Here is a 22,017-nt window from a genome sequence, read left to right as displayed (position 1 = left end):
ACCACAAAATGTGTATATTGTGAGTACTGGTTCAGAGGGGCAACTGGTTAGAGGATCCCAAACTCTTCCTCTGGGTTTTTTCTGACTACTTCTGAAGATCAGAGATTCAGACTCTCCGAGGCCATAGGTGGCTGAATCTCATTCAGCTAGCACTTGTGTAAATCCCTTCAACCACACCTCTGGTGTTTATCAGTTACTCTTTGAACAGCCCTGGTTATGAAGAGTTTACTTCCCAAGTTAATCCTTTTCATCTGCATTATTCTGATTGTTCAAATTTTCTCAGTGGCCAAGTTGTTCACTTCTTTTGTTGGACAGAACAGATGGGAAACTATAACATGATTACTAAACTCCAGAACCAAAAAGAAGAAGAGCATGCCACTAAAAAAGCAACCAGTTTGGTAATGGCTGCCAGTCAGACCATAGCGTAAGCATGTCCTTATGAGGTCTTAGAGGTCTAGAGAGACTCTAGAACTGTGTTTTGATGGATTAATACCAAATCTTCAGTGAACTGTCCTTTATAACCTATGAATATTTATAATATGCTTCCTGTTCTCTTCAGTGTTGTTTTACATCAAATAATTTATCTCTTCCAAAATATGTAACTAATATGTAAGTCTAGCATCCTTGTTTAATTTGAAACATGTTTTATTTTTGTAAAAGTAAACTGTTTTTGAAGGCCCTAAAATCATACCTGCTTTTGGAGTAAGCTGTGTCCTCAAAATATCAAGTTATATCTACTGAATTTTCATTAGTATGATATGTTATTTCTCAGTTACTGGTCATAGTCTTTAGTACAGTAAACTCCACTCTGGTGTTTTAGAGGTTGATAGTATAAAAATTTTAACTACACGGGGCCTTTCTGGTGCCACAGGGGTTAAAGACACTGCACTATCAAGCTGTCTGTAGACACTGCAACACAAGTTAGATCCCCGGCCAGAGATCTGACCCACATGGTGTAGCAGACCTCTCTGGTCTTGCCCACTGCTCCCCTCAGCAATGTATTTCAGTCTGCCTGTTCTGTTCCCCACTCTGTTTCTTGTGAATCATCTCACCACCACCACCACCCTCCCACATCTCTGGCCTATACCCATTTTTGTATGCATAAATAAATAAATCTTTAAAAAAAGCAAAAAAATTTAACTGTGCACATTTCTAATGACTGCTGTGATTTAGTGTTTTCATTTATTAAAATTCAGACCCCTATAAATTTTTCCTGATAAATTCCTAAAGATTGTCATCATCTAGTCAAATGCACTTAGGTAGTATGTTTTGTGTATCATAATACCACTGTATAACCCTTACCATTTCTTGCAATACTTACGTATTTGTTACATAGATAAATAATAGACAACCACTGTTTATCTCTAATCTTTGTTTCAAAGTTTTCATTTTTAATATATATTTTTTTTATTTTATAGAGGCATGTTTATTTATTTATTTGTTTGTTTATTTTGTTTATACATGCACTGGGTACAGTCAGAAGCATGGGAGGGTGAGAGAATTCACCAGAGCCAGAGCGGGGAGCAGAGCAGGCAGAAGGACCGAAGTACACTGCTGAGGGGAGCAGCGGGCGGCAGGAGAGGTCCGCGCGCCATGTGGGACCCTCCTCCGGTGGCCAGGGAGCAGCCTGGGATCGAACCTGTGCTGCAGAGGCCGGCAGCTTCGCAACCCAGCGCTCAACCGCTGCGCCACCGGGGAGGCCCCATTTTTAATATTTAAACTCTGGCTAAGTTTAGTAAGTGATCCAAATGATTACAGACCCCAATCATGGTTTTGAAGTTCTTTAGTTTATTGTCTGAGGAGATAATGCCCAAAGCAACTAGAATCTAGGCAAATTCTAGTTCTTTTTTTTTTTTTTTTAAGATTTATTTATTTAAGCATACAGGAACTGGGATACAGGCCAGAGGCTTGAGAGGGTAAGAGGATTCACCAGAGACAGAGTGGGGAACGTAACAGGCAAACTGACTGAAATATACTGCTGAGGGTAGCAGCTGGTGAGACAGGAGAGGTCTGCTGTACCATGTGGCTTGTTCCCTGGCTGGGGATTGAACTCGTGCTACAGAGGCTGCAGACAGCTTCACAGTGCTGTGCCCAATCCTTTGCTCCACCAGGGAGGCCCTCCTTTTTTTTTAAAAAAAAAAAAAAAATTTTACTTACCTATTCATGCAAGAACTAAGGTACAGGCCAGCGGTGCGGGGGGTGAGAGGATTCACCAGAGACAGAGTGAGGAACAGTAGAGGCAAACTAACTGAAATACACTGCTGAAGAGAGCAGTGGGCAAGACAGAAGTCTGCTGTGCCATGTGGGCTAGCTCCTTGGCTGGGGATCAAACTCATGCTACAGTGGCTGCCTATAGCTTCATAGCTGAGTCATTACCTCTTGTGCCACCAGAGAGGCTCTCAAATTCTACTTCCTGTCAAACTAAATTCAGATGTGCTTTTGGTCATGGCAGTTTAATTTTTATCACTTTAAACCCGATGATTCCTACTGTGTGATTCAGCCATTCAATTGTAGATCTTTGGGATATATTAATTGTTTTGCAAGTCATGGAGTCCCACAGCCCAAAAGACAATAAAAACACTCTCTCATACACTCCCTCCTTAGGTCCTTTCTCCTTTCCTAATCTGACCTGGTAGTTTGTTGTTTTCAAATAACAGAAATACGTCAGACTTTTCTATGTTAGAACTTATGTTGTAATTGGCAGGAGAATTGAAAATTGAGGACTTTTTTTTTTTCAAGTTGGCACATTTTTAGGAATTAGTGTCCTGTTCCTGGTAAGCAATTCTATACAATAAATATTCCAAAATTTGTTATAAAAATGTATATTGAATATATGTTCTTTTCACTTATATTTTTACAAGAATGTTATGCAAAATTTATAGCCACAATGAAAGAAAACATGTAGGGGGTGACTAGTGACCCAGATTCTGGAGCCAGACATTGTAGATTCAAATTCCAACTTTGTGACTTCTTGGACAAGTTCTTGACCAGTCTAGCTTCACTTTTCTGTAAAATAGTGATAATAATCCCTCCCTTCTAGAGCTACTCTGAGGATTAAGTGATTTGATATGTTTAAAGTGCTTATAACTGGCAATGTAATTAGGCACTAGTTCTTATTTTATGTGTTACAAATGGTCATTTTAGGGAAATTTTTCTGAGTGATATTAAAATACCAGTTCAGTGAAGTTGGTACTCAGCTATTTCTGATAAATCTTCCTAAGGATAGAAATAGCCATTCTTTCTCATTCTCTTTGAGGATACTCTCAATATGGTACAAATCCTCCCCTTTCCATACTTTCTCTGTAAGTTCTCCATTCAAACTGTAGTTCCTCACTCATAGTTCACTTCAACATCTACCCTTCTAAAATTTTACGACTGTTATCTGAACTTACTAGGAATTTTTTGTATGTTGGGTGTTGTTATACTTTTTAAAATCATTCTGTGATTCAGAATCTGTGATTAGGAGCTTTGTGTAGTGTACTCTGTCCCCCATCAACTAATACAGTGTATGAGGCACTTCAAATGTGTTACTTAATAGCAGAAAGAAAAGAAAGCAACCTTTTTAAGATTGCACAAGTTAACTGTGTGTGTGTGCATGTGCCCACATCTTCAACCTGTGTAGCAGGTTTACAATTTTGAAAATTAACTGTTTTTAAAAATTAGAGCACTTGTGAGAAATTTAAAAGTTACTACAACTAAGTGGAAATATCTAGATTTTATAGTAACCAATTATCTCACACTTCATATAGTATTGCTAGAGGAGCCTGCATCACACGCTGGATAATATTAAAATTTCTCCCTCTGGAATTACTACTGTATAGCAAAGACAGAGAAGGACCCTGTGGCTTTAAATACTCACATCATAGAATTAGAGATCAAAGAAATAGTTATACAAGGAAGAAAAGGGAGAAAGATGCATTTTGAGCTCATTTTTCCCTAATATTTAGTAATGGTAATAGAATATCTAAGCAAAAACTATATAAGACTTTTCAACCTCTTGTTGTTGGTGAAGTTTTGTATGTGAACATTATTGTATCTGATACCCAATAATATAATTATTTATTGAATTGCAAATGCATTCCAAAGTCTTAAATACTTTTACTAAGTTTACATAAAAACAATTTTATACCATAATTTTAACCAGCTTTGTCTTAACCGATTTTGAAGTTATCTGTCACTTCTTGATTTCTGTGTACCTTGTAAATCGAGGTTTATATTTTAATTACCTCATTTTTATGCTCTTTTTACTCTTTGTTGTGAATGAATATACTTGAATATGGAATGTGACATTAGTTATTGTAGGCATAAAAGATGAGTTCTTATCAGGAATACTTTAAAGCATGAACCCTTTTCTTTTTTAAAAATAATAGATACTCTAGATGAATATTTTGAATACGATGCAGAGGAGTTCTTGGTCTCTCTGGCCTTGTTAATAACAGAAGGACGAACACCAGAATGTTCTGTAAAAGGTCGCACGGAAAGTTTCCATTGCCCTCCAGCACAGTCTTGTTACCCAGTAACTACCAAACATGAATGTAGTGACAAGCTGGCCCAGGTAAGAATTGTGTGTTGAATGTTTTTTATTTATTTTTTATGTAAACTAGTTTAAATTCTTTCACCTTTTTTGTGTAATAATTATAATGTTCACATTATATTTAAACAATAAAATTGGTCACAACCATAAAGCAAAAGTCCTAATCCTAGATCATAGTGATAGTCACCTTAGCTGTTAAGTAATGCTTTTGAAGCCACAGGAGGTAGCTTTGCTGATCAGCAGGCATGTGGGCAGCCAATTTCATACCTGCATTCTGGTGCTCAATATTTAAACTTACCATTGCTGAGATTTAGCTTTCTTTATTTTCATAATCAGTTCTGGCTCACTGACTTTATTTTCTTATTTATTTAGTAGACTAATGTTCCTGGTTATTTTCCCAACATAAACCAATTTCCCTCCTCTACGCCTTTTTTTTTTGTAGGAGAGGATACATTTTGCTATCATATTAATGTTTTTGAATACTATTAAAATATTTTTTGGTAGGTAGAACATGATTTGCTATAATGATTTTTCTCCCAGTTAATTACATCTTAAATGTAGTGCCAAATTAAAATCTTATCTGGTTTGAGTGCTTAATGAAAGGAGTTTTTAATATTTTAGTCTTAGAACAAATCTTTCCTCTGTAATAATTAATTAGCAAACTGGCAAGGCTGGGCCACTTTCAAGATCTGCCAGATATTGTGTATGGCAGTTATTTTTCTACAGGATACAACAAAGGTACCACCCCCCAAGTAAATTTGCATCATAAATTTTGTTCAATGCTAATTCTTACATTCTAGAGCTTACTAGTATTAATTCGTTATTTAATGAGGAAACCTCCATAAGCAAGCGAGAGCACAGCTCTGCAATAGACTTATTTCTCATGCAGATGTCTATCTTACAGTTATGACATCCAAATTTAAATACAAAATTGGGTGGGTTATTGAGACATCTTGCTAATATTCATTTTCTCTAAGTGTCGCCAAGCCAGACGGACCAGGTCTGAAGTCACATTGTTGTGGAAGAATAACCTTCCGATCATGGTGGAAGTGATGCTCCTACCAGACTGCTGCTACAGTGATGACGGGCCCTCTGCAGAAGGAATGGATCTAAATGATCCTGCAATTAAACAAGATGCATTGTTACTAGAAAGATGGATATTGGAGCCAGTTCCTCGACAGTAAGTTGTTGAATTGAGTTTGAAGTTGTTCTTGGTAAATCAGGTTTTCTGCTACTTTCTATAAATTTTTAATATTTTATATGTGGGAATCCTTTTATATGGTAAAATTTAGATTTTTAGTATTTAACATTATTTCAAGTGACACTCATCAATGTTCAACGATGCTCTTGAAATCATGCATCCTGACCAATATGTTTATTTTAGCTTATCCCCTCCTGAAATTCAATCACTGTACTTGCAGACATTTAGATTATGCTTTTTTTGCTTCCTTCAGGAGTGGTGATCGATTTATTGAAGAGAAGACTCTTCTATTGGCTGTTCGCTCATTTGTGTTTTTTTCTCAATTAAGTGCTTGGCTGAGTGTTTCTCATGGTGCTATTCCACGAAATATTCTTTACAGGTATGTTTCGGACAAAAATAAAAAAAGACAGTGTTTACCCAAATACATTCACTAGCTACTAAATGACATTTATCTATTAAATAGTTTATTTCCTTTATTTCTAAATATGAGTGGGTAAAATTGAATGAAGTTCTTCTTCAAACAAGTTAGAAAAATTGAATGTGAATCAGTATGAATTTTGCTTCTTGAGTAAAATTTGGTGTAGAATAGTTTTCAGAGAACTTTTAAAATTTCTGCTATTATAAAAAAAAGTAGAGAAACTTTCTGGGCTGCTGAATTCTCAAATGGTAGACTTAATTAATTTTTGAAAACTCTAAATGGAAGGCTGCTGAATAACTATCTAGTTCTTTCTTTAGATAGGTGACCTTGAGTCAAGAGTATATCTTAATCACCTTGCCCAATAGAATTAGCTGAATCCCTCTCCTGTCTTACCCACTGCTCCCCTTAGCAGTGCATTTCAGTCTGCCCGCTCTGCTCCCCACACTGTCTCTGGTGAATCCTATCACATACACACCCCCACCTCTGGCCTACACCCCAGTTCTTCTATGCATAAATAAATAAATAAATCTTTAAAGAAAAAAAGAGTAATTAGCTGAATCCATTCACTTACTAGTATATGCAAATTCCTTTTTTTTTCTGTTTTGATAAATAATTTTATTTTTTTTTAAAGATTTATTTATTTATTTATACAAGCATTGGGTACAGTCAGAAGCGTGGGAGGGTGAGAGAATTCACCAGAGCCAGAGCGGGGAGCAGAGCAGGCAGAAGGACTGAAGTACACTGCTAAGGGGAGCAGCGGGCGGCAGGAGAGGTCTGCGCGCCATGTGGGACCCTCCTCTGGTGGCTGGGGAGGAGCCGGGAATCGAACCAGTGCTGCAGAGGCTGCGAGCAGCTTTGAAACCCGGTGCTCAACCGCTGTGCCACCAGGGAGACCCTTGATAAATAATTTTAAATTGAAGTATTCTTGACCTTTAATGCTTCAGTGGTCTCTGGTGTTCCTAAAAACATGGTCATCTCTGTTCCAAGTATGATCTGTTGTACTACTTGTGTTGGTTTTATCAGAATGACATGTATGATAAGTGACTAAACATAAAGCTTCAATAGGAATTAACAGAGAAAAGTATATGACTGAATACATTTTTTTAAATAATATACAATAATGATATAAATTTTATAACCTATTGATTCAGTATTTTTCTGTGTGGTTCCAGAATCAGTGCTGCTGATGTAGACCTACAGTGGAATTTTTCACAGACTCCAATTGAGCATGTGTTTCCTGTTCCCAATGTTTCTCACAATGTGGCCTTGAAAGTCAGTGTTCAGTCCCTGCCCAGACAATCTAATTATCCAGTTTTGACCTGTAGTATTCACACTAACATTGGCCTTTATGAGAAAAGAATTCAAGAACATGAACTTAAAACCCATCAGCACCGCAATTCTAATGAAGCAGAACAATGTAGTACAAACAGTTCACAACGTTTGTGTAGCAAACCAGCTTGGACCATGGCACCTGAAGGTGTACTACATGCGAGAAATGGCACAGCTCCAGAATATACCACAACTGTCAAAAATGTCAAACTCTATCCAGGCACTGGCAGTAAATCTGACTATGGATCATCTCAAGCCAATATTCTGGGCTTCAGTGGGATAGGAGATAAAAAATCACACGAGACATCAGTGAGAACTTTAAAATCATTTTCAATGATTGATTCCAGCATTTCCAGCCGCCAGAGTTCCTGGCAGTCAGTTGGTGAGAGTAATCCTTTAATAGGTTCTTTAATTCAGGATCGACAAGAAGTTATTGCAAGAATTGCTCAGCATTTGATTCATTGTGATCCAAGCACTTCTCATGTTTCTGGACGCCCATTTAATACACAAGAGTCTGGTTCACTTAACTCAAAACTCTTTCGAGAAAATGAAAACATGAGAAAATATAAAGAACCTTTTCCCATCTCTTTTGGTAGTTCAGAGCTTACTGCCTCAGAAGATGCTGGTGAGGGGAAAATTAGAGTAAAACCAGAAACTTCTCAAAATGAAACTTGTGTTTCTAATGGTGTTTACTCTCGTCAGTCTATGGGTGAGACTAACCCTTTGATAGGATCTTTACTCCAGGAGCGGCAAGATGTAATTGCAAGGATTGCTCAACACTTACAGCACATTGATCCAACTGCATCCCATATGCCCCGGCAGTCATTCAGCATGCAGAACTCCAGTTCTGTCTCTCCTAAAGTGTTCAGGAGTTCATATGAAGACCAAAATGTGCTGAAAAAAAACAAGGATGATGGCCCTGTCTCCATTTCTAATACACAATTTTCCTTGTTAGCAGATAGCAGAGAAAGGAAAAACTCAATATTTGATAGATCATGTAGTTCGTTTAAATGCAACAGTACTGAAAAGGCCTCTTTGAAACCTCAAGTAAGAAATTTATATCAGGACAATCCTAGTGAAATCATCCAAAGTACATTTCAAGAGACAAAGAACAAAGACATTAGTTTATTGACTCCCTCAAATATGTCTCATTGCACAGAAAATAACTTAGATTTGACAATCAGACTGGAAAATACACTTTCTGAGTGTCAATTTAAAGAGCAAGAGATTAGCAATGGAATTGATAAGCAGTATTCAAATTGCATCAGTATTGACAAACAGACTTGCATTTCTAAGTACAAGGGAAAAATAATAAAAAATGAAAACTGTAATCCAGAATCTTTTAACAATCACCAATTTGACAATTCTAAAGAAAAGGACTCAAAAATAAAAGTTTCTATGCTGGAAATGTCTGGACATTTGGACAAATATGAAAACCAGTGCTCAAATAAAGACTCAAAAAGGCCTAAAACATGTGAGCAGAATACTCAACTTAGTAGCATAGAAAATTATTTCAATAAAAATAATGAAGGTCTCAAATGCAAAAAGCCAGAACAATTAAAAATTGAACAGAATAAGAAGGAAGAATCAATTGCTGAAAAATCTCGAATCTGTCCTCAGAGAAAGAATATGAAAGACTGTGTGTCTACATGTGAACAACTGAAAAACACAGAGGTATTGGTAGGTAATATCTAATTATATCAAATAAAATTTTCAAAGTGTGTTCTGGTTTAAATTTTGTTTACAGAACAGCTAGTTACAGAGGCCCTGAGTGCCCATTATCTAAAGAATATACAGTCTTATATAATAAAACTTGCTAAACAAATCTAGTATTAACATCCTTGCAAAAAATTCACTGACTTAAGAGAAATAGTAGGTAACTAGAAGTAAAGACCAAATGGTTTAAAAAATAGGGTACCTTTTTATAAACTGCTAATATGGCAGTAACTTTTAACTGTCTTATTAGGTCAAATTGAAAGGATCATATATTATCTTATTAGATGCTAGACTCTGAGTATTTATAAATATGACCATTGTTCATAAGGGAATTATATTTTAATATATTTTCTTTGGAATATTTGGGTTTATTTAGCACCTTCGGGAAAAATGCTTAGACATTGCTTCCTGATTAAATTTTGATTATGTGTGGATTTTATAGAGACATTGAGCACAAGCTTCACTACCAAGGATGTAGTACCTCAGTACGTTAGGAGTAAGTATAAAAAATTTTTAAACATTACCTAAAATTGAATTATTTTTCCTAGCAGAGGACTATACCACTGAAACATTCAAATGTCTGGCGGAAACATAATTTTCATTCCTTGGATGGAACCTCAACCAGAGCCTTTCATCCTCAAACTGGATTGCCTCTTCTTTCAAGTCCTGTAAGTATTTTTTCTCTTATTTCATGTATAGAACGTGCAGACATCTAAACTATGAGTCATTCTACCCAGGTTTTAATTGAAAAAATTTAAATATATTAAAAATAAATTTCCAGGGCCTCCCGGGTGGCGCAGTGGCTTGAGCGCCGCACTGTGAAGCTGTCTGCAGCCTCTGCAGTGCGGGTTCTATTCCCGGCCAGCCAGGGAGATTCACATGGCATGGCAGACCTCTCCTGACGTGCCTGCTGCTCCCCTCAGCAGTGTCTTCGGTCCATTTGCCTGTTCTGCTCCCCACTCTGTCTCTGGTGAATCCTCTCACCCTCCCATGCCTCTGGCCTGTTCCCCAGCTATTGTATAAATAAAAAATTTAAAAATAAATAAATAAATTTCCAATTGCAAAGCATTTTATTTGTTCATATATTAATATCTCAGTGTTAATATGGAAAAGGGGCAGAAAATTATAGTTATATTTAGGATTGTAAATTTTTTCTGAAAATCTTTTGTCTAGCTTTTTAAGTTTTGCTAAATGAAAAGACAGTAGTGGCATTTGATACAAATAGACTGTACCTTCATATTAAACTGGTTGACACCACCAGCTGGCTTGAATGGGAGTCAGATTCATGACTGTCATTGACTTGGAACCCATGCACTAATCATCTTATTTTGAGATGTAAATTTTCCCACTGTACATGTACAAATAGATTTATAGATTTGAGTGCAATGGTAAAGAACATTGTTCTGGATTCAATACTGACTTTACTCTTGCCATGTAAAACAGTAACATAATCTCTCCAAGCATTACTTTCCTCATCCGTAAGGAAGGGTTGTGACCCTGTCTTCCTTAATTTTGTGAGGACAATATTTAGTGTCACTCATAACACTTCATAAGCACTCAGTAGTTAGTTGCAATAGCTTTTTTAATTATTTCAGTTAAACTTTCGGTAAGCAGTGAGCATCAGCAGAAAGAAAAACATCTATTTTGCTACTGATACATGATAATTTTTTTTAAGTATGTTTGTAAAGTGAACTCAACACTTTGGTTTTAGAAAAAATAGGTTCGGCTTCTTTTAAAAAATCAAAACCTGTTATTTTTCCACCCTCATCAGTAAAATTACAACATATGAACAAATATGCTTTAAGAGCATTTTTTTGTTTTTTTTTTTTTAAAGATTTATTCTGGTGTATTTATTGTATTTATTCTTGTATTTATTCATACAAGAACTGGTTGTGTAAGCCAGAGGTGCGAGGGGTAAGAGGATTCACCAAAGAGAGTGGTGAGCAGAACAGACAGATCTATTGAAATACACTGCTGAGGGGAGCAGCGGGCAAGACAGGAGAGGTCTATTGCACCACATGTGTTGCTCTCTGGCTGGCCATAGTTTGATAGCACTGTCTTTAACCCCTTTACTACCAGAGAGGCCTTATGAGATCTTGTTTTAAAAAAGCTATTATGGGAGACATTTTTTTTTTTTTTTAAGATAAGCTTAGCTGTCATTTGAAAAGTATCTATCAATTGAAGAAAAAATACATTCTTAAATATCACCTGACTATTTTGACCTTAGGTTCCTCAGAGAAAGGCACAATCAGGTTGCTTTGATCTGGATTCCTCATTACTGCATCTGAAAAGTTTATCATCTAGAAGGTATTTATGCATTTGTGTGTAAAAACAGAATTGTACACAAGTCTGGTCTTTCAAACAAAAAAAAAATAAGCATTTTTAATGGCAAGCTTATTTTTGAGTTGATTGTCACTTTCAAATTGGTTGTCACTTTTGATGTACTTCTATGCACACATAGTTATTAAGGTACAGTGAAGAAAAAAATTAAGACTGACTAGCTGGTACATGTTGGTCATCATAATAAACATATTGACTTTAACCTGTAAGCAAGTTTACATATTTCTAGTCATTTTGCTCCTCTTTTACTATGTTTATACTCATTTGCAAAAGATTCTTGGCAGTTTGTTCTCTTGGTAAATAATACTACACTTACAGTTTTTAGACACGTAATTTTGCCTTTATATTTTCATTTTTAACTGAAAATGAGGGTTGATAGAGAAATTAATCAAATTCTCCTCATTTAATTTTATACAAAATTAAATTAGAAAATATTGTGCTTAATGTGTGCATTTGCCTATTTTTCTAATAGTTCTCGACCGTGTTTAAATATTGAAGATGATCCAGATATTCATGAAAAACCATTTCTGAGTTCCAGTGCTCCACCTATTACCAGTCTTAGTCTCTTAGGAAATTTTGAGGTAATGTTTTTTGAAACTCTTTTCAGAGATGAAGTTTCTTAATCTAGAAACTTTAGGGTGCCTTTTTATGTTTATAACCTTACTTGTGGGAGGCAAATAAATAAATGGATTTTATTTTTCCAGAGCCTGAAATCACCTTCTCCCTTTCCTTTTCCTTCATAGTTCTATTCCTTCCTTTTTCCTTTCCCCACCCCTTCCTGCAGGTATGCAAAATTTTTCTGTGATTTAAGGGAAAAAATACAGAGAAGTTCTAAGACTACCCAACACATAGATCCTCTTTTAATATATTTGGTGTACTCTCCAGTAAATTACTTAGTGAATTTGACTGTCTATGGCAATAAAAAGAAAATGGATTGACTTGAATTACTAAACTGACACATGATTTTGTTTCATGAAACATGTCATGTCATAGTCCTTTTCTTTTCTTTTTTTTTTTTTTTGCATAGAAGAACTGGGGTGTAGGCCAGATATTTGGGAGGTGAGAGGATTCACCCAAGACAGAGTGGGGAGCAGAACAGATGGATTTACTGAAATACACTGCTGAGGGGAGCAGCGGGCAAGACAGGAGAGGTCTGCTGTGCCGTATGTGGGTTCGCTCCCTGGCTGTAGAGGTGATAGCGCTGAGACTTAACTCCCAGGCCACCAGGGAGGGCCCCCATCATGTCAGAGTCTTACCCTGCTATGTTATCGAGGGAAATCATGATATCTTGACTTTTTTTTGTGAGATTTTAAGTAGAGTCTAGAAACACAATCACATAGAGTAACACCCAAATAGAAAGCTGTTGCTCAGATTTCTTTGACTAGTTATTAGCTTTTCTTGCTTACCTTTTTCAAGGTCTGTTCCAGAAACCTTGGTCTTATCCATGTAATTCATCTGCCCCATGATCTTCTATCAGTTCAGTCCAACACAATACAGATAATATTCAGTAAGAGTTAAATACTTTTCCCTCATGACGGGGTCCCTTTGCTTTCTGTCACTATAAAATAGCTTGCTTTTCCTAGAAATTTATAGAATCACAGTGTCTACTTTCGGAGTCAGAGCTTCCTTTACTCATCATCATTATCTATGCTGTCCCGTGTATCACGAATTCATTTCTTCTTATTACTGTTATATGAATGTAGCACTCTTTCCTTATTCATTCACCTGATTCTAGACATTTGGGTCATTTCTAATTTGGGGCTGTTAGAAATACAGCTGCTATGAGTATTCATTGAGTTTTTGTGTGGACATAAGTATTCATTTTCATGGGTAACTTCCTGGGAATGGAAGTTGTCCCGTGTATCACGAATGCTGTCCCGTGTATCACGAATTCATTTCTTCTTATTACTGTTATATGAATGTAGCACTCTTTCCTTATTCATTCACCTGATTCTAGACATTTGGGTCATTTCTAATTTGGGGCTGTTAGAAATACAGCTGCTATGAGTATTCATTGAGTTTTTGTGTGGACATAAGTATTCATTTTCATGGGTAACTTCCTGGGAATGGAATGTCTGGGTAATACAGTAGTTATATGTTTAGAATTTTAAGAAACTGCCAAACTGTTTTCCAAAGTAGTTATACCATTTTAAATCCCCACTAGGGTATGGGAGTTCTAGTTCTTTTATATCTTTGTCAGTGTTTGCAGTGGTCAATCTTTGTAATGCCATTCCAGCAGGTATGCAAGCTATTGTACTGTGTTTTCAAATTTATATTTCCTCAATGACTAATACTGTTGAGCCTCTTTTCTGTGCTTTTATCATTTACCTTTGCTTTGCATATAAACACATAGGTTTTCTGAATATTTTCTCTTAAGTCTGAGACCTGGATTTAAATTTTTATATTAGTGTCTTTTGAAGAGCAAAAGATTTTAATTTTGTTGATGTCTAATATATTACTTTCTTTTATGAATCTTGAATTGATGTTGTATCTAAAAATAGTTTTGCCCAATCCACAATTTCTTAACCTCAACACTATTATTTTTTGAGGCATATAATTCTGATGTGGCATCTGTCTTCTGCATTGTAGGATGTCTAGGAGAATCTTCAGCCTCTACCCACTAGACTTAAATTTAAATTTTTAAAAATGGTTATCTTAGTGAGCAAGCTTGGGAGACTTGGATAAGAAACTTCTATACTGCTTGTCTTTTTGTATTTTTAAGTTGTTTTCTAATATACATTTCAAAAATTCAACCAAACAAAATATGTCACCTATGATAGCCGTTTTTTAGGAAGTAATTATTTCTCAGTTAAAGTTAGAAATGGTTGGCTGTCTCTCTTTTTTTTAAGATTTATTTATTTATGCACACAAGAGCTGGCTACAGGCCAGAGGTGTGAGGGGTGAGAGGATTCACCAGAGACAGAGAGGGGAACAGTGGGTAAGTCAGAAGAGGTCTGCTGCGCCATGTGGGTAGCTCCCTGGCCAGGGATCAAGCTCGTGTTGCAGTGGCTGCAAACAGCTTCATAGGTTGTGTCTTAACCCCTTGCACCATGAGGGAGGCCCTTGGCTGTCTTTTTTTTTTTTTAAGTTATTTATTTATGCATACAAGAGCTGGGGTACAGGCTAGAGGTGTAGGTGAGAGAATTCACCAGAGACAGAGTGGGGAACAGAACAGGCAGATCGACCAAAGTACACTGCTGAGGGGAGGAGCAGCGGGTGAGACAGGAGAGGTCTGCTGTGCCATGTGGGTAGCTCCCTGGCTGGGGGTCGAACTCACGCAACAGAGGCTGCAGATAGCTTCGTAGGTTGCATCTTAACCCCTTGCACCACCAGGGAGGCCCCTTGGCTGTCTTGATGAAACTTCTGTGCATGACCTTTTAAAACTTTTAAGTTTCAAGTGCTTCTCTGTGGCTAGCTATGAATAGGCTCTGTAGAGGATAAGAAAATTTCTAAAATTATACCTGTTCCACCAGAGTATATTTTTAATTACAGAAATAAGAATAAAATATTAGACAATTAAGTCTAACTAAAGGTGATATTCAAACATAGTTTAGGGTGGGTTTGGAATAGTGAGAGACCAAACTTTATAAGGTGATGTATTGCAGGGAAGGGGATGATTCCAGGTTAGATGAACTTTCAAAATGAGGGCATGGCAGTGGGAGCAGTCCCCTTTCTAGTGTCACAACTATAATGATGTATTTCTTTAAATTAAAAAAAAACAAACAAATGTAGTAACTTTTAAATTTTTTATCTTAAAATTATTTTGTCTTCCAGGAATCTGTCTTAAACTATCGTTTAGATCCTCTTGGCATTGTTGATGGTTTTACTGCCGAGGTAGGGGCAAGTGGTGTTTTCTGCCCCACACATTTGACTCTTCCAGTCGAAGTGTCATTCTACAGTGTTTCAGATGATAATGCTCCCTCTCCTTATATGGCAAGTATTTTTTAAATTGTCTTTTTCCTGCTAAAATCAACAAAATTAATGACAAATATCTTTCAATTTAAAGCAATTTGATTTAATACCACTTTGGTGCAATGCTTGAAAATCATATCCTAAGAGAGAATTGAAGGCTGAAGAGAGCCTAATATACCATACCTCAAAACTGAGTTAGCACTATCAACAGATAACCTCTTTTGCATTTGAGGACTGTGCCAAAAAATTTACCAGTTTCTATCTAATTTGGAAAAAAATGATAAAAATTTGATTAGTGACATTATAATTGTGTGTCTTGGTGAGCTCACATAGAATTCAGGTGTCCGCTCTGCACTTTAGTCCTACAAAGGTTGCCTTCAAATGGGCTCCTCATCTCAGTGGAGTTTACGTAAAATTTTGGTGACCTAAGGCTTCTACGAACCCTTTTATCAACTTTCTCCTGTTTGTTTTTTACTTGAGTCGTTGTTTTCTAATTCTAAGTTTCTATAGAACACTATAAATCTCTGAGTCCATGCTAATGTTTTGGAGGAAAATAGTATAGCTAAGGGGAATTACTGTAATTCCTGTGATCTTAAGATTCTGTGATCTCATCTTTACTATTTTTTTAATTTTTAAAAAATATTTATTCATTTATTTATACAAGAACCGGGGTACAGGACAGATGCGTGGGAGGGTGAGAGGAATCACCAGAGTCAGAGTGGGGAACAGAATAGGCAGACTGACGAAATACACTGCTGAGGGGAGCAGCGGGTGCCGAGTGATGTGGGACCCTCGCTGAGGTCTTCTGAGTAATGTGGGACCCTCGCTGGCCGGCCGGGATTTAACCGGTGCTGCCAAGGCTGCAGACAGCTTCATAGCGCTACACTCAACCACCTGCGCCACCAGGGGAGGCCCTCATCTTTACTACTTTTTACTCCAGTGAATTGAGGATAAATAAATTACCAACTGCATAAATGATTCCAAGTACTGGTGTAGGATTAACATCAGCCCTTTTCCAAAAGTTAAAGAGAGTGAAGAGGCTAGCAGTGCAAGTCTGTAAGAAGTTTAGAGTTATTATCAAATTTGGAGACAGATCTGTTGTCATGTTAGGTCTTACTTCGAGAAATACAAATTGCTAGAAGCATAAAAATATACAGCTCTGATCTTGCTACTGAATTTCCTAGATTACTGCTTGGACAAATGTTTCCTAGTTTTCCTCTCCTCCCTACCTTTTAGGTTTTCAAGGACTTTAGTAACAGTGTTTTTTGTTATTAATAAAAGCTGTGAAAAAATAATGGAAATTCTATGTAGTTGAGAAACAACAGAGGAAGGGAAGATTCTATTTTGGGGGGGACCTAAATATAACCTATTCATTATTGGTCCAGTTTCTCAAGGAAGAGCATTTTGATTTATTCTAAGGGTGAAATTTTATTCATTCATTCATTCATTTGTTTTGTTGATTTTTTTTTTTGATGTATAATTGTTTTACATCCTTGTTAGTGTTTTGTCAGTGTAGGATTTCCCCTGCTTAGGTTTAGTCACCTTAACACTCCCACCACCGAATCACCCATAGTCCTTCACCAAGTCTAAGGATGAAATTTTAATCAAGAATGTGATCAATCAGTATTTTGTATGGTTACAATATTAGAACCTAATTATAAAGGTTGCCTTTTTGCTTTACTAGGACAAAAAGAAGTCTCATCAATTTCACATATCCTGTTGGCACATAGTAACAGAGAATGGAAAGTTACAGTCTAAAAATACTATAATCTGCCAATCAGAGTCCCTGATGACCATTAGGATGTTTTAGAAATAAAGTGAAAGAGTGAATTGGCTGAAAATCAGCCTAAATATCTTTAAATGAAATTCATGAGTAAAAGGTAATTTGAACTCTGCTTTGAAAAAAACAACATTAATCCTTGACCTTGGTTGACATACAAAATGAAGGATTAAGAAATAAAGGATTTTGTCATCCTGTATCAAGAAAGTACATACAACTGATCATAGATTTTGAAAAGATATGGAGAGATTTTAAATCACTTTAATGATTGGAGTTAATCTAATCTTTATGTATCCCTGAGTTAGCGTTTCTCCAATAATATTCTTTTGTAAATTGTCCATTATGCAGTGTTTTTCTAAGTCAGTGTACTCATTAAGAATTTTCTTTGTAAATGATCAAGTCAGAATCTTAAACCCAGATCTTTCCTACTGTAAATTAATAAAATAAATTTTTTTCATAAGGGAATTTTAGTTATATATTATTAGGATAGCCTTATTAAGAACTGATGTTTCAATAAGATAATATATATCACAGACATGCAGAGTTGATACATCAATTTCCTATTTGTCACTGTAGTAATAACCTTGAGATCTTTCATAACAAATTATAGAAATGACTCAAAAAAGTAAATTTTAACATAGAAAATTCTGTGATTGTGTTATACAGGTGGTATAGGACTTTTCACATTAAATAATTCCTTAAAGATGAACTGAAAATCATAGAATCTCTCTTCCCAGTTGGTAATTAGTGGTAAAAATATTCCTCAAGTATTCTATAAAATGGTATCATTTTACTGTTTAGAAACTATTGCATGGTAGAACTGGGCAGAAAGATCTAAAGCAGATATACTAGTGGCAAATTCATGGCATGATTTGCATTATCATTAGCTAATCACTGCTTTAAATAACATTTTCCCCTATATATCATTGAGTTATATATCACATCATATATCATTTTCCTTTATTTGTAATTAACCAAATTAAGATATGCTTTCTTAATTTAGTATATTAATTATGTATTCCACAATAATTTGTAGTGATCTTTCGTGTAAGATTTTAACTAGATTTAGTTTATCTTAGCCTTTCTTTCTATACTATCCTAAAATGCCAGAAGAAAATGTGATTTTCTTCTTTGTGTTAAATGTGGTAACTTTTTCAAGTGAAACTATTAACATGCCAACCAATTAAATAATAATAATAATAATATATTCATTAATAATATAAATGAAATTCTAAATAATTTCTCAATCTCTTTAAAATTCCTGATTTGCCACTACCACTACTGGTCTTAAATAACTTACAAATTATTATCGTAAAGTTGTCAAACGTTAATGTTTTTAAAAGTCTATAGTCTTTGTTTATAAATTTATGTAGTTACTAATACCATGTTCTGAAAGTTATTAGAATTGTATGTATTAAAGAATATAAGTGTGATACTCATTTTTGCCTCATCAGTTTTCCTATATGTAATTAGGAGAGGTAAGGAAGGACAGTACTGCCTTTTACAATGTGATTGTAAAGGTAGCTATTATTAGCTATATTTTTGCTCTTTCTTTCTGCAACTAAGAACAAGAGGGGCATTATATACCATCACATTTTTCATATAGAGCAGACTGTAAGAGAAATTATTAAAGTATCATTGCTGTTGTAGTTTGGGATACAGTTTGTTGATATGCTGTGTTTATGTCTTAAATGACCATGTGATGATCACACTTGTCAGGAACCATGTATGTTTTCACAGTGCTCATTTCCATGAACGTTTCCCAATGTTTATGTGTTTATTTAACAGTCTGATGGTAAGTATTGTTCACTTGGAGTTGAAGTATTCACATACCAAATTATGGTACTTCCTTTTTTGTCATTTTTTAAAAATTTTTTAAAAGATTTAATTTTATTTATGCATACAAGAACTGGGGTACAGGCCAGAGGTGTGGGGATGAGAGGATTCACCAGAGACAGAGTGGGGAACAGAACAGGCAGACTGACTGAAATACACTGCTGAGGGGAGCAGTGGGCGAGACAGGAGAGGTCTGCTGTGCCATGTGGGTTGCTCCCTGGCCCGGGATGGAACTCATGCTGCAGTGGCTGCCAATAGCTTCATAGTGCTGAGACTTAACCCCCTGTGCCACCAGGGAGGCCCCTTTTGTCATTCTTTTTTATCCCCCAGTTTCATTTTGTCTTTAAAACCCAACAGAGATGGTGTCTGATGGAACGGTCCTGTTTTATATTTACTTTCATATAATGTTGATATGTTTTGGCATTCACAGTGTAACATAATAGGATATGAAATGAAGAACATACAGTTCTTCTACTTTACCCTGTGTAAAAGAAAACTATTAATTAAATTAAAACAAATGAATTAACATTAGTTTCATAAAGCTAAGAATTAAGTGTCATAATCACCACTATGATTTGATCATCCTGATTATTTAGAAACATTCAAGCATCTAACATTCATTTCCCATTGTTTGGACTTCTGCAGTGATTTATACATCCTTAGAAAACTGCTTTATATACTGCAGCAATGCTTCTCAAACTTATACATGATATCATCTTGGGAATCTTTTTAAAATGCACATTTAACTTGTTAGAGCCAAGGAGAAATCAGAAATTCTGTATTTTCTGACAATTTCACAAATAATCCTGATGATACCAGTCTGTCCCTAGTAAGAAAACCTTATATATGACTTGACTCCCAAGTGAAGAATTTACTTCATTTTTTGACCAATATTTAGATTCTTTTACATTTCTGACTTTTTATATATTCAAAGACCAATAAATTGTTTTCCCACCTCCCACATGACACAAGGATAATAATCTTATAACTCCCTTTATTTCCTTTTTAGTTTACGAAACTTCTTACTTCTGTATCTTTTAATAGAAATTTCAAGCAATGTGCCATTGATGTGTTAAATTTACTGTAACAGTTCCAGGGAAGGGTAGACCCAGAAGTATCTTATTTATTTATTTATTTATTTATTTATTTATTTATTTATTTTAAAGATTTATTTATTCATTTACACAAGAACGGGGGTACAGGCCAGATGAGAGGGAGGGTAAGAAGATTCACCAGAGAGCGGGGAACAGAACAGGCAGACTGACGAAATACACTGCTGAGAGGAGCAGCAGGCGAGTCAAGCGAGGTCTGCCATGCCATGTGGGACCCTAGCCGGCTGGCCAGGATCAAACCGCGCTGCAGAGGCTGCCGACAGCTTCATAGTGAGGCGCTCAACAACCTGCGCCACCAGGGGACTCCCTATTTTTTTTTAAAGATTTATTTATTTATGCATACAAGAGCTGGGGTACAGGTCAGAAGTAGAGGGGGCGGTGAGAGGATTCACCAGAGACAGAGTGGGGAGCAGAACAGGCAGACTGATGAAATACACTGCTGAGGGGAGCAGTGGCTGAGACTCTGCTGCCCCATGTGGGTTGTTCCTTGGCTGGCTGGGGATCAAACTCCTGCTACAAAGGCTGCGTAAAGCCCCACAGGTTGCCTCTTAAACCCTTGCGCCGTCAGGGAGGCCCTGACACAGAAGTATTTTATGTTATTGAATATATCTCTATTAATTTAAATGGAATGTTTTCCTATATAAACAAAATTCTGAAATCTTAGTGATTATATGATTTGTTCTTAATTTAGTCTGTTACATACATTGTGTCAGTTTGTACTCAATTTGTCTTCTTTTATTTCAAGGGTGTGATCACTTTAGAGTCCCTTGGTAAAAGGGGTTATCGAGTACCTCCTTCAGGAACAATACAAGTGGTATGTGTTTTATAGTCTACAATTGCAATAATCATTCTCTCACATGCATATAGAACTTAGCCCTTTCTCCTGCTACTGCTGCTGCAACAACTTTGGTAAGTAACAGTGGGGCTGCAGCTTTGTTTGGAGTTTCCCTGCTCTGCCCCAGGAATGAACATTTGGGGACCTCCATAAAAGGAAAGCATTAATAAACTAATCAAGGTGAATGGTTTAGTAAACTAGTTTATGACAGTTTATATAACTTAAATAGAGCTATTATCAGTATAATTAGAACCAACCATTACCAGTTCCTTATATTTAATATAATAAACCAGATCTAATGAGATCATTACACAAAGTGGACATACAATCTGACATATGGTGGGGTAGAGAAGGCATCTTTCCTTTTGACCTAGAATTCCTCTAGCCCAAAGCAATCCTTTATCATCCTTGGCCTAGGGTTCTGAGAAGATTAATTTGATATTAAGGCCTGTAGGTGGTTGAGTTCATCTCCAAGTCAAATCCAGGATAATCTTATAAGCCCAGAAGTCATATACCTCAACAAAGCTGAAATTTAAAAAAAAAAAAAAAAAAAAAAAAAGTCTAGCTGAGTTCCTTGCACTTAGGATCTGGTCTAATTCAACAAGCCCTTTTATGACCTTCAGCCTCACTGTGGTGTGTTATTTGACAGACCACTTTGTTTCATCACCATTGCTCCAATACTGCATGGAGTCTAAACTATACAATTTCATATCACATAGGAGTGAAATGTAGTACCATGCAATAGATATGTGTGTGAATATATGGCAATATATACATATAGATTTTACTAATGAAGAAATCCTGCATATGAGTTTAAGATTTTTATGTAGAATGAATTTCTTCAGCTGAAAGAGTGATAATCTTGTCTTCCCACTCACTGTGTAGCTCATGAGAAAGTGTGGGTCACTGGAAAGCTAATTCTAAGTTGTAATCATGAGGCCTAAACCCAGAGGCAACACATTCACCTCTTGTTTGAGGACTGCCATTTAAAACGGTTAACTTTC

The 22,017-nt window shown here is 36.1% G+C and overlaps 1 protein-coding gene across 3 annotated transcripts in view; it reads left to right on the top strand.

The window, feature by feature from the left end:
• The window catches only part of ATOSA (atos homolog A), a gene marked incomplete at both ends in the record, with an annotated part of 58,336 nt that overhangs the window by 30,744 nt on the left and 5,575 nt on the right, over positions 1-22,017 (top strand). Inside the window, 9 exons of one of the 3 annotated variants that reach the window (XM_084240386.1) lie at positions 4,371-4,555; positions 5,512-5,714; positions 5,989-6,114; positions 7,326-9,162; positions 9,750-9,866; positions 11,426-11,505; positions 12,011-12,119; positions 15,313-15,471; positions 20,924-20,992. In XM_084240386.1, coding sequence (XP_084096512.1) covers positions 4,371-4,555; positions 5,512-5,714; positions 5,989-6,114; positions 7,326-9,162; positions 9,750-9,866; positions 11,426-11,505; positions 12,011-12,119; positions 15,313-15,471; positions 20,924-20,992 — 2,885 coding nt within the window. Of the gene's footprint in view, positions 1-4,370; positions 4,556-5,511; positions 5,715-5,988; positions 6,115-7,304; positions 9,163-9,749; positions 9,867-11,425; positions 11,506-12,010; positions 12,120-15,312; positions 15,472-20,923; positions 20,993-22,017 lie in introns of those variants that run through there. The other 2 variants (XM_084240387.1, XM_084240388.1) reach the window with 2 other exon arrangements.

This window comes from Talpa europaea (assembly GCF_964194135.1).
Source record: "Talpa europaea genome assembly, chromosome: 8".
NCBI classification, from domain to species: domain Eukaryota; kingdom Metazoa; phylum Chordata; class Mammalia; order Eulipotyphla; family Talpidae; genus Talpa; species Talpa europaea.
This window is presented reverse-complemented; position numbering and strand designations above follow the sequence as displayed.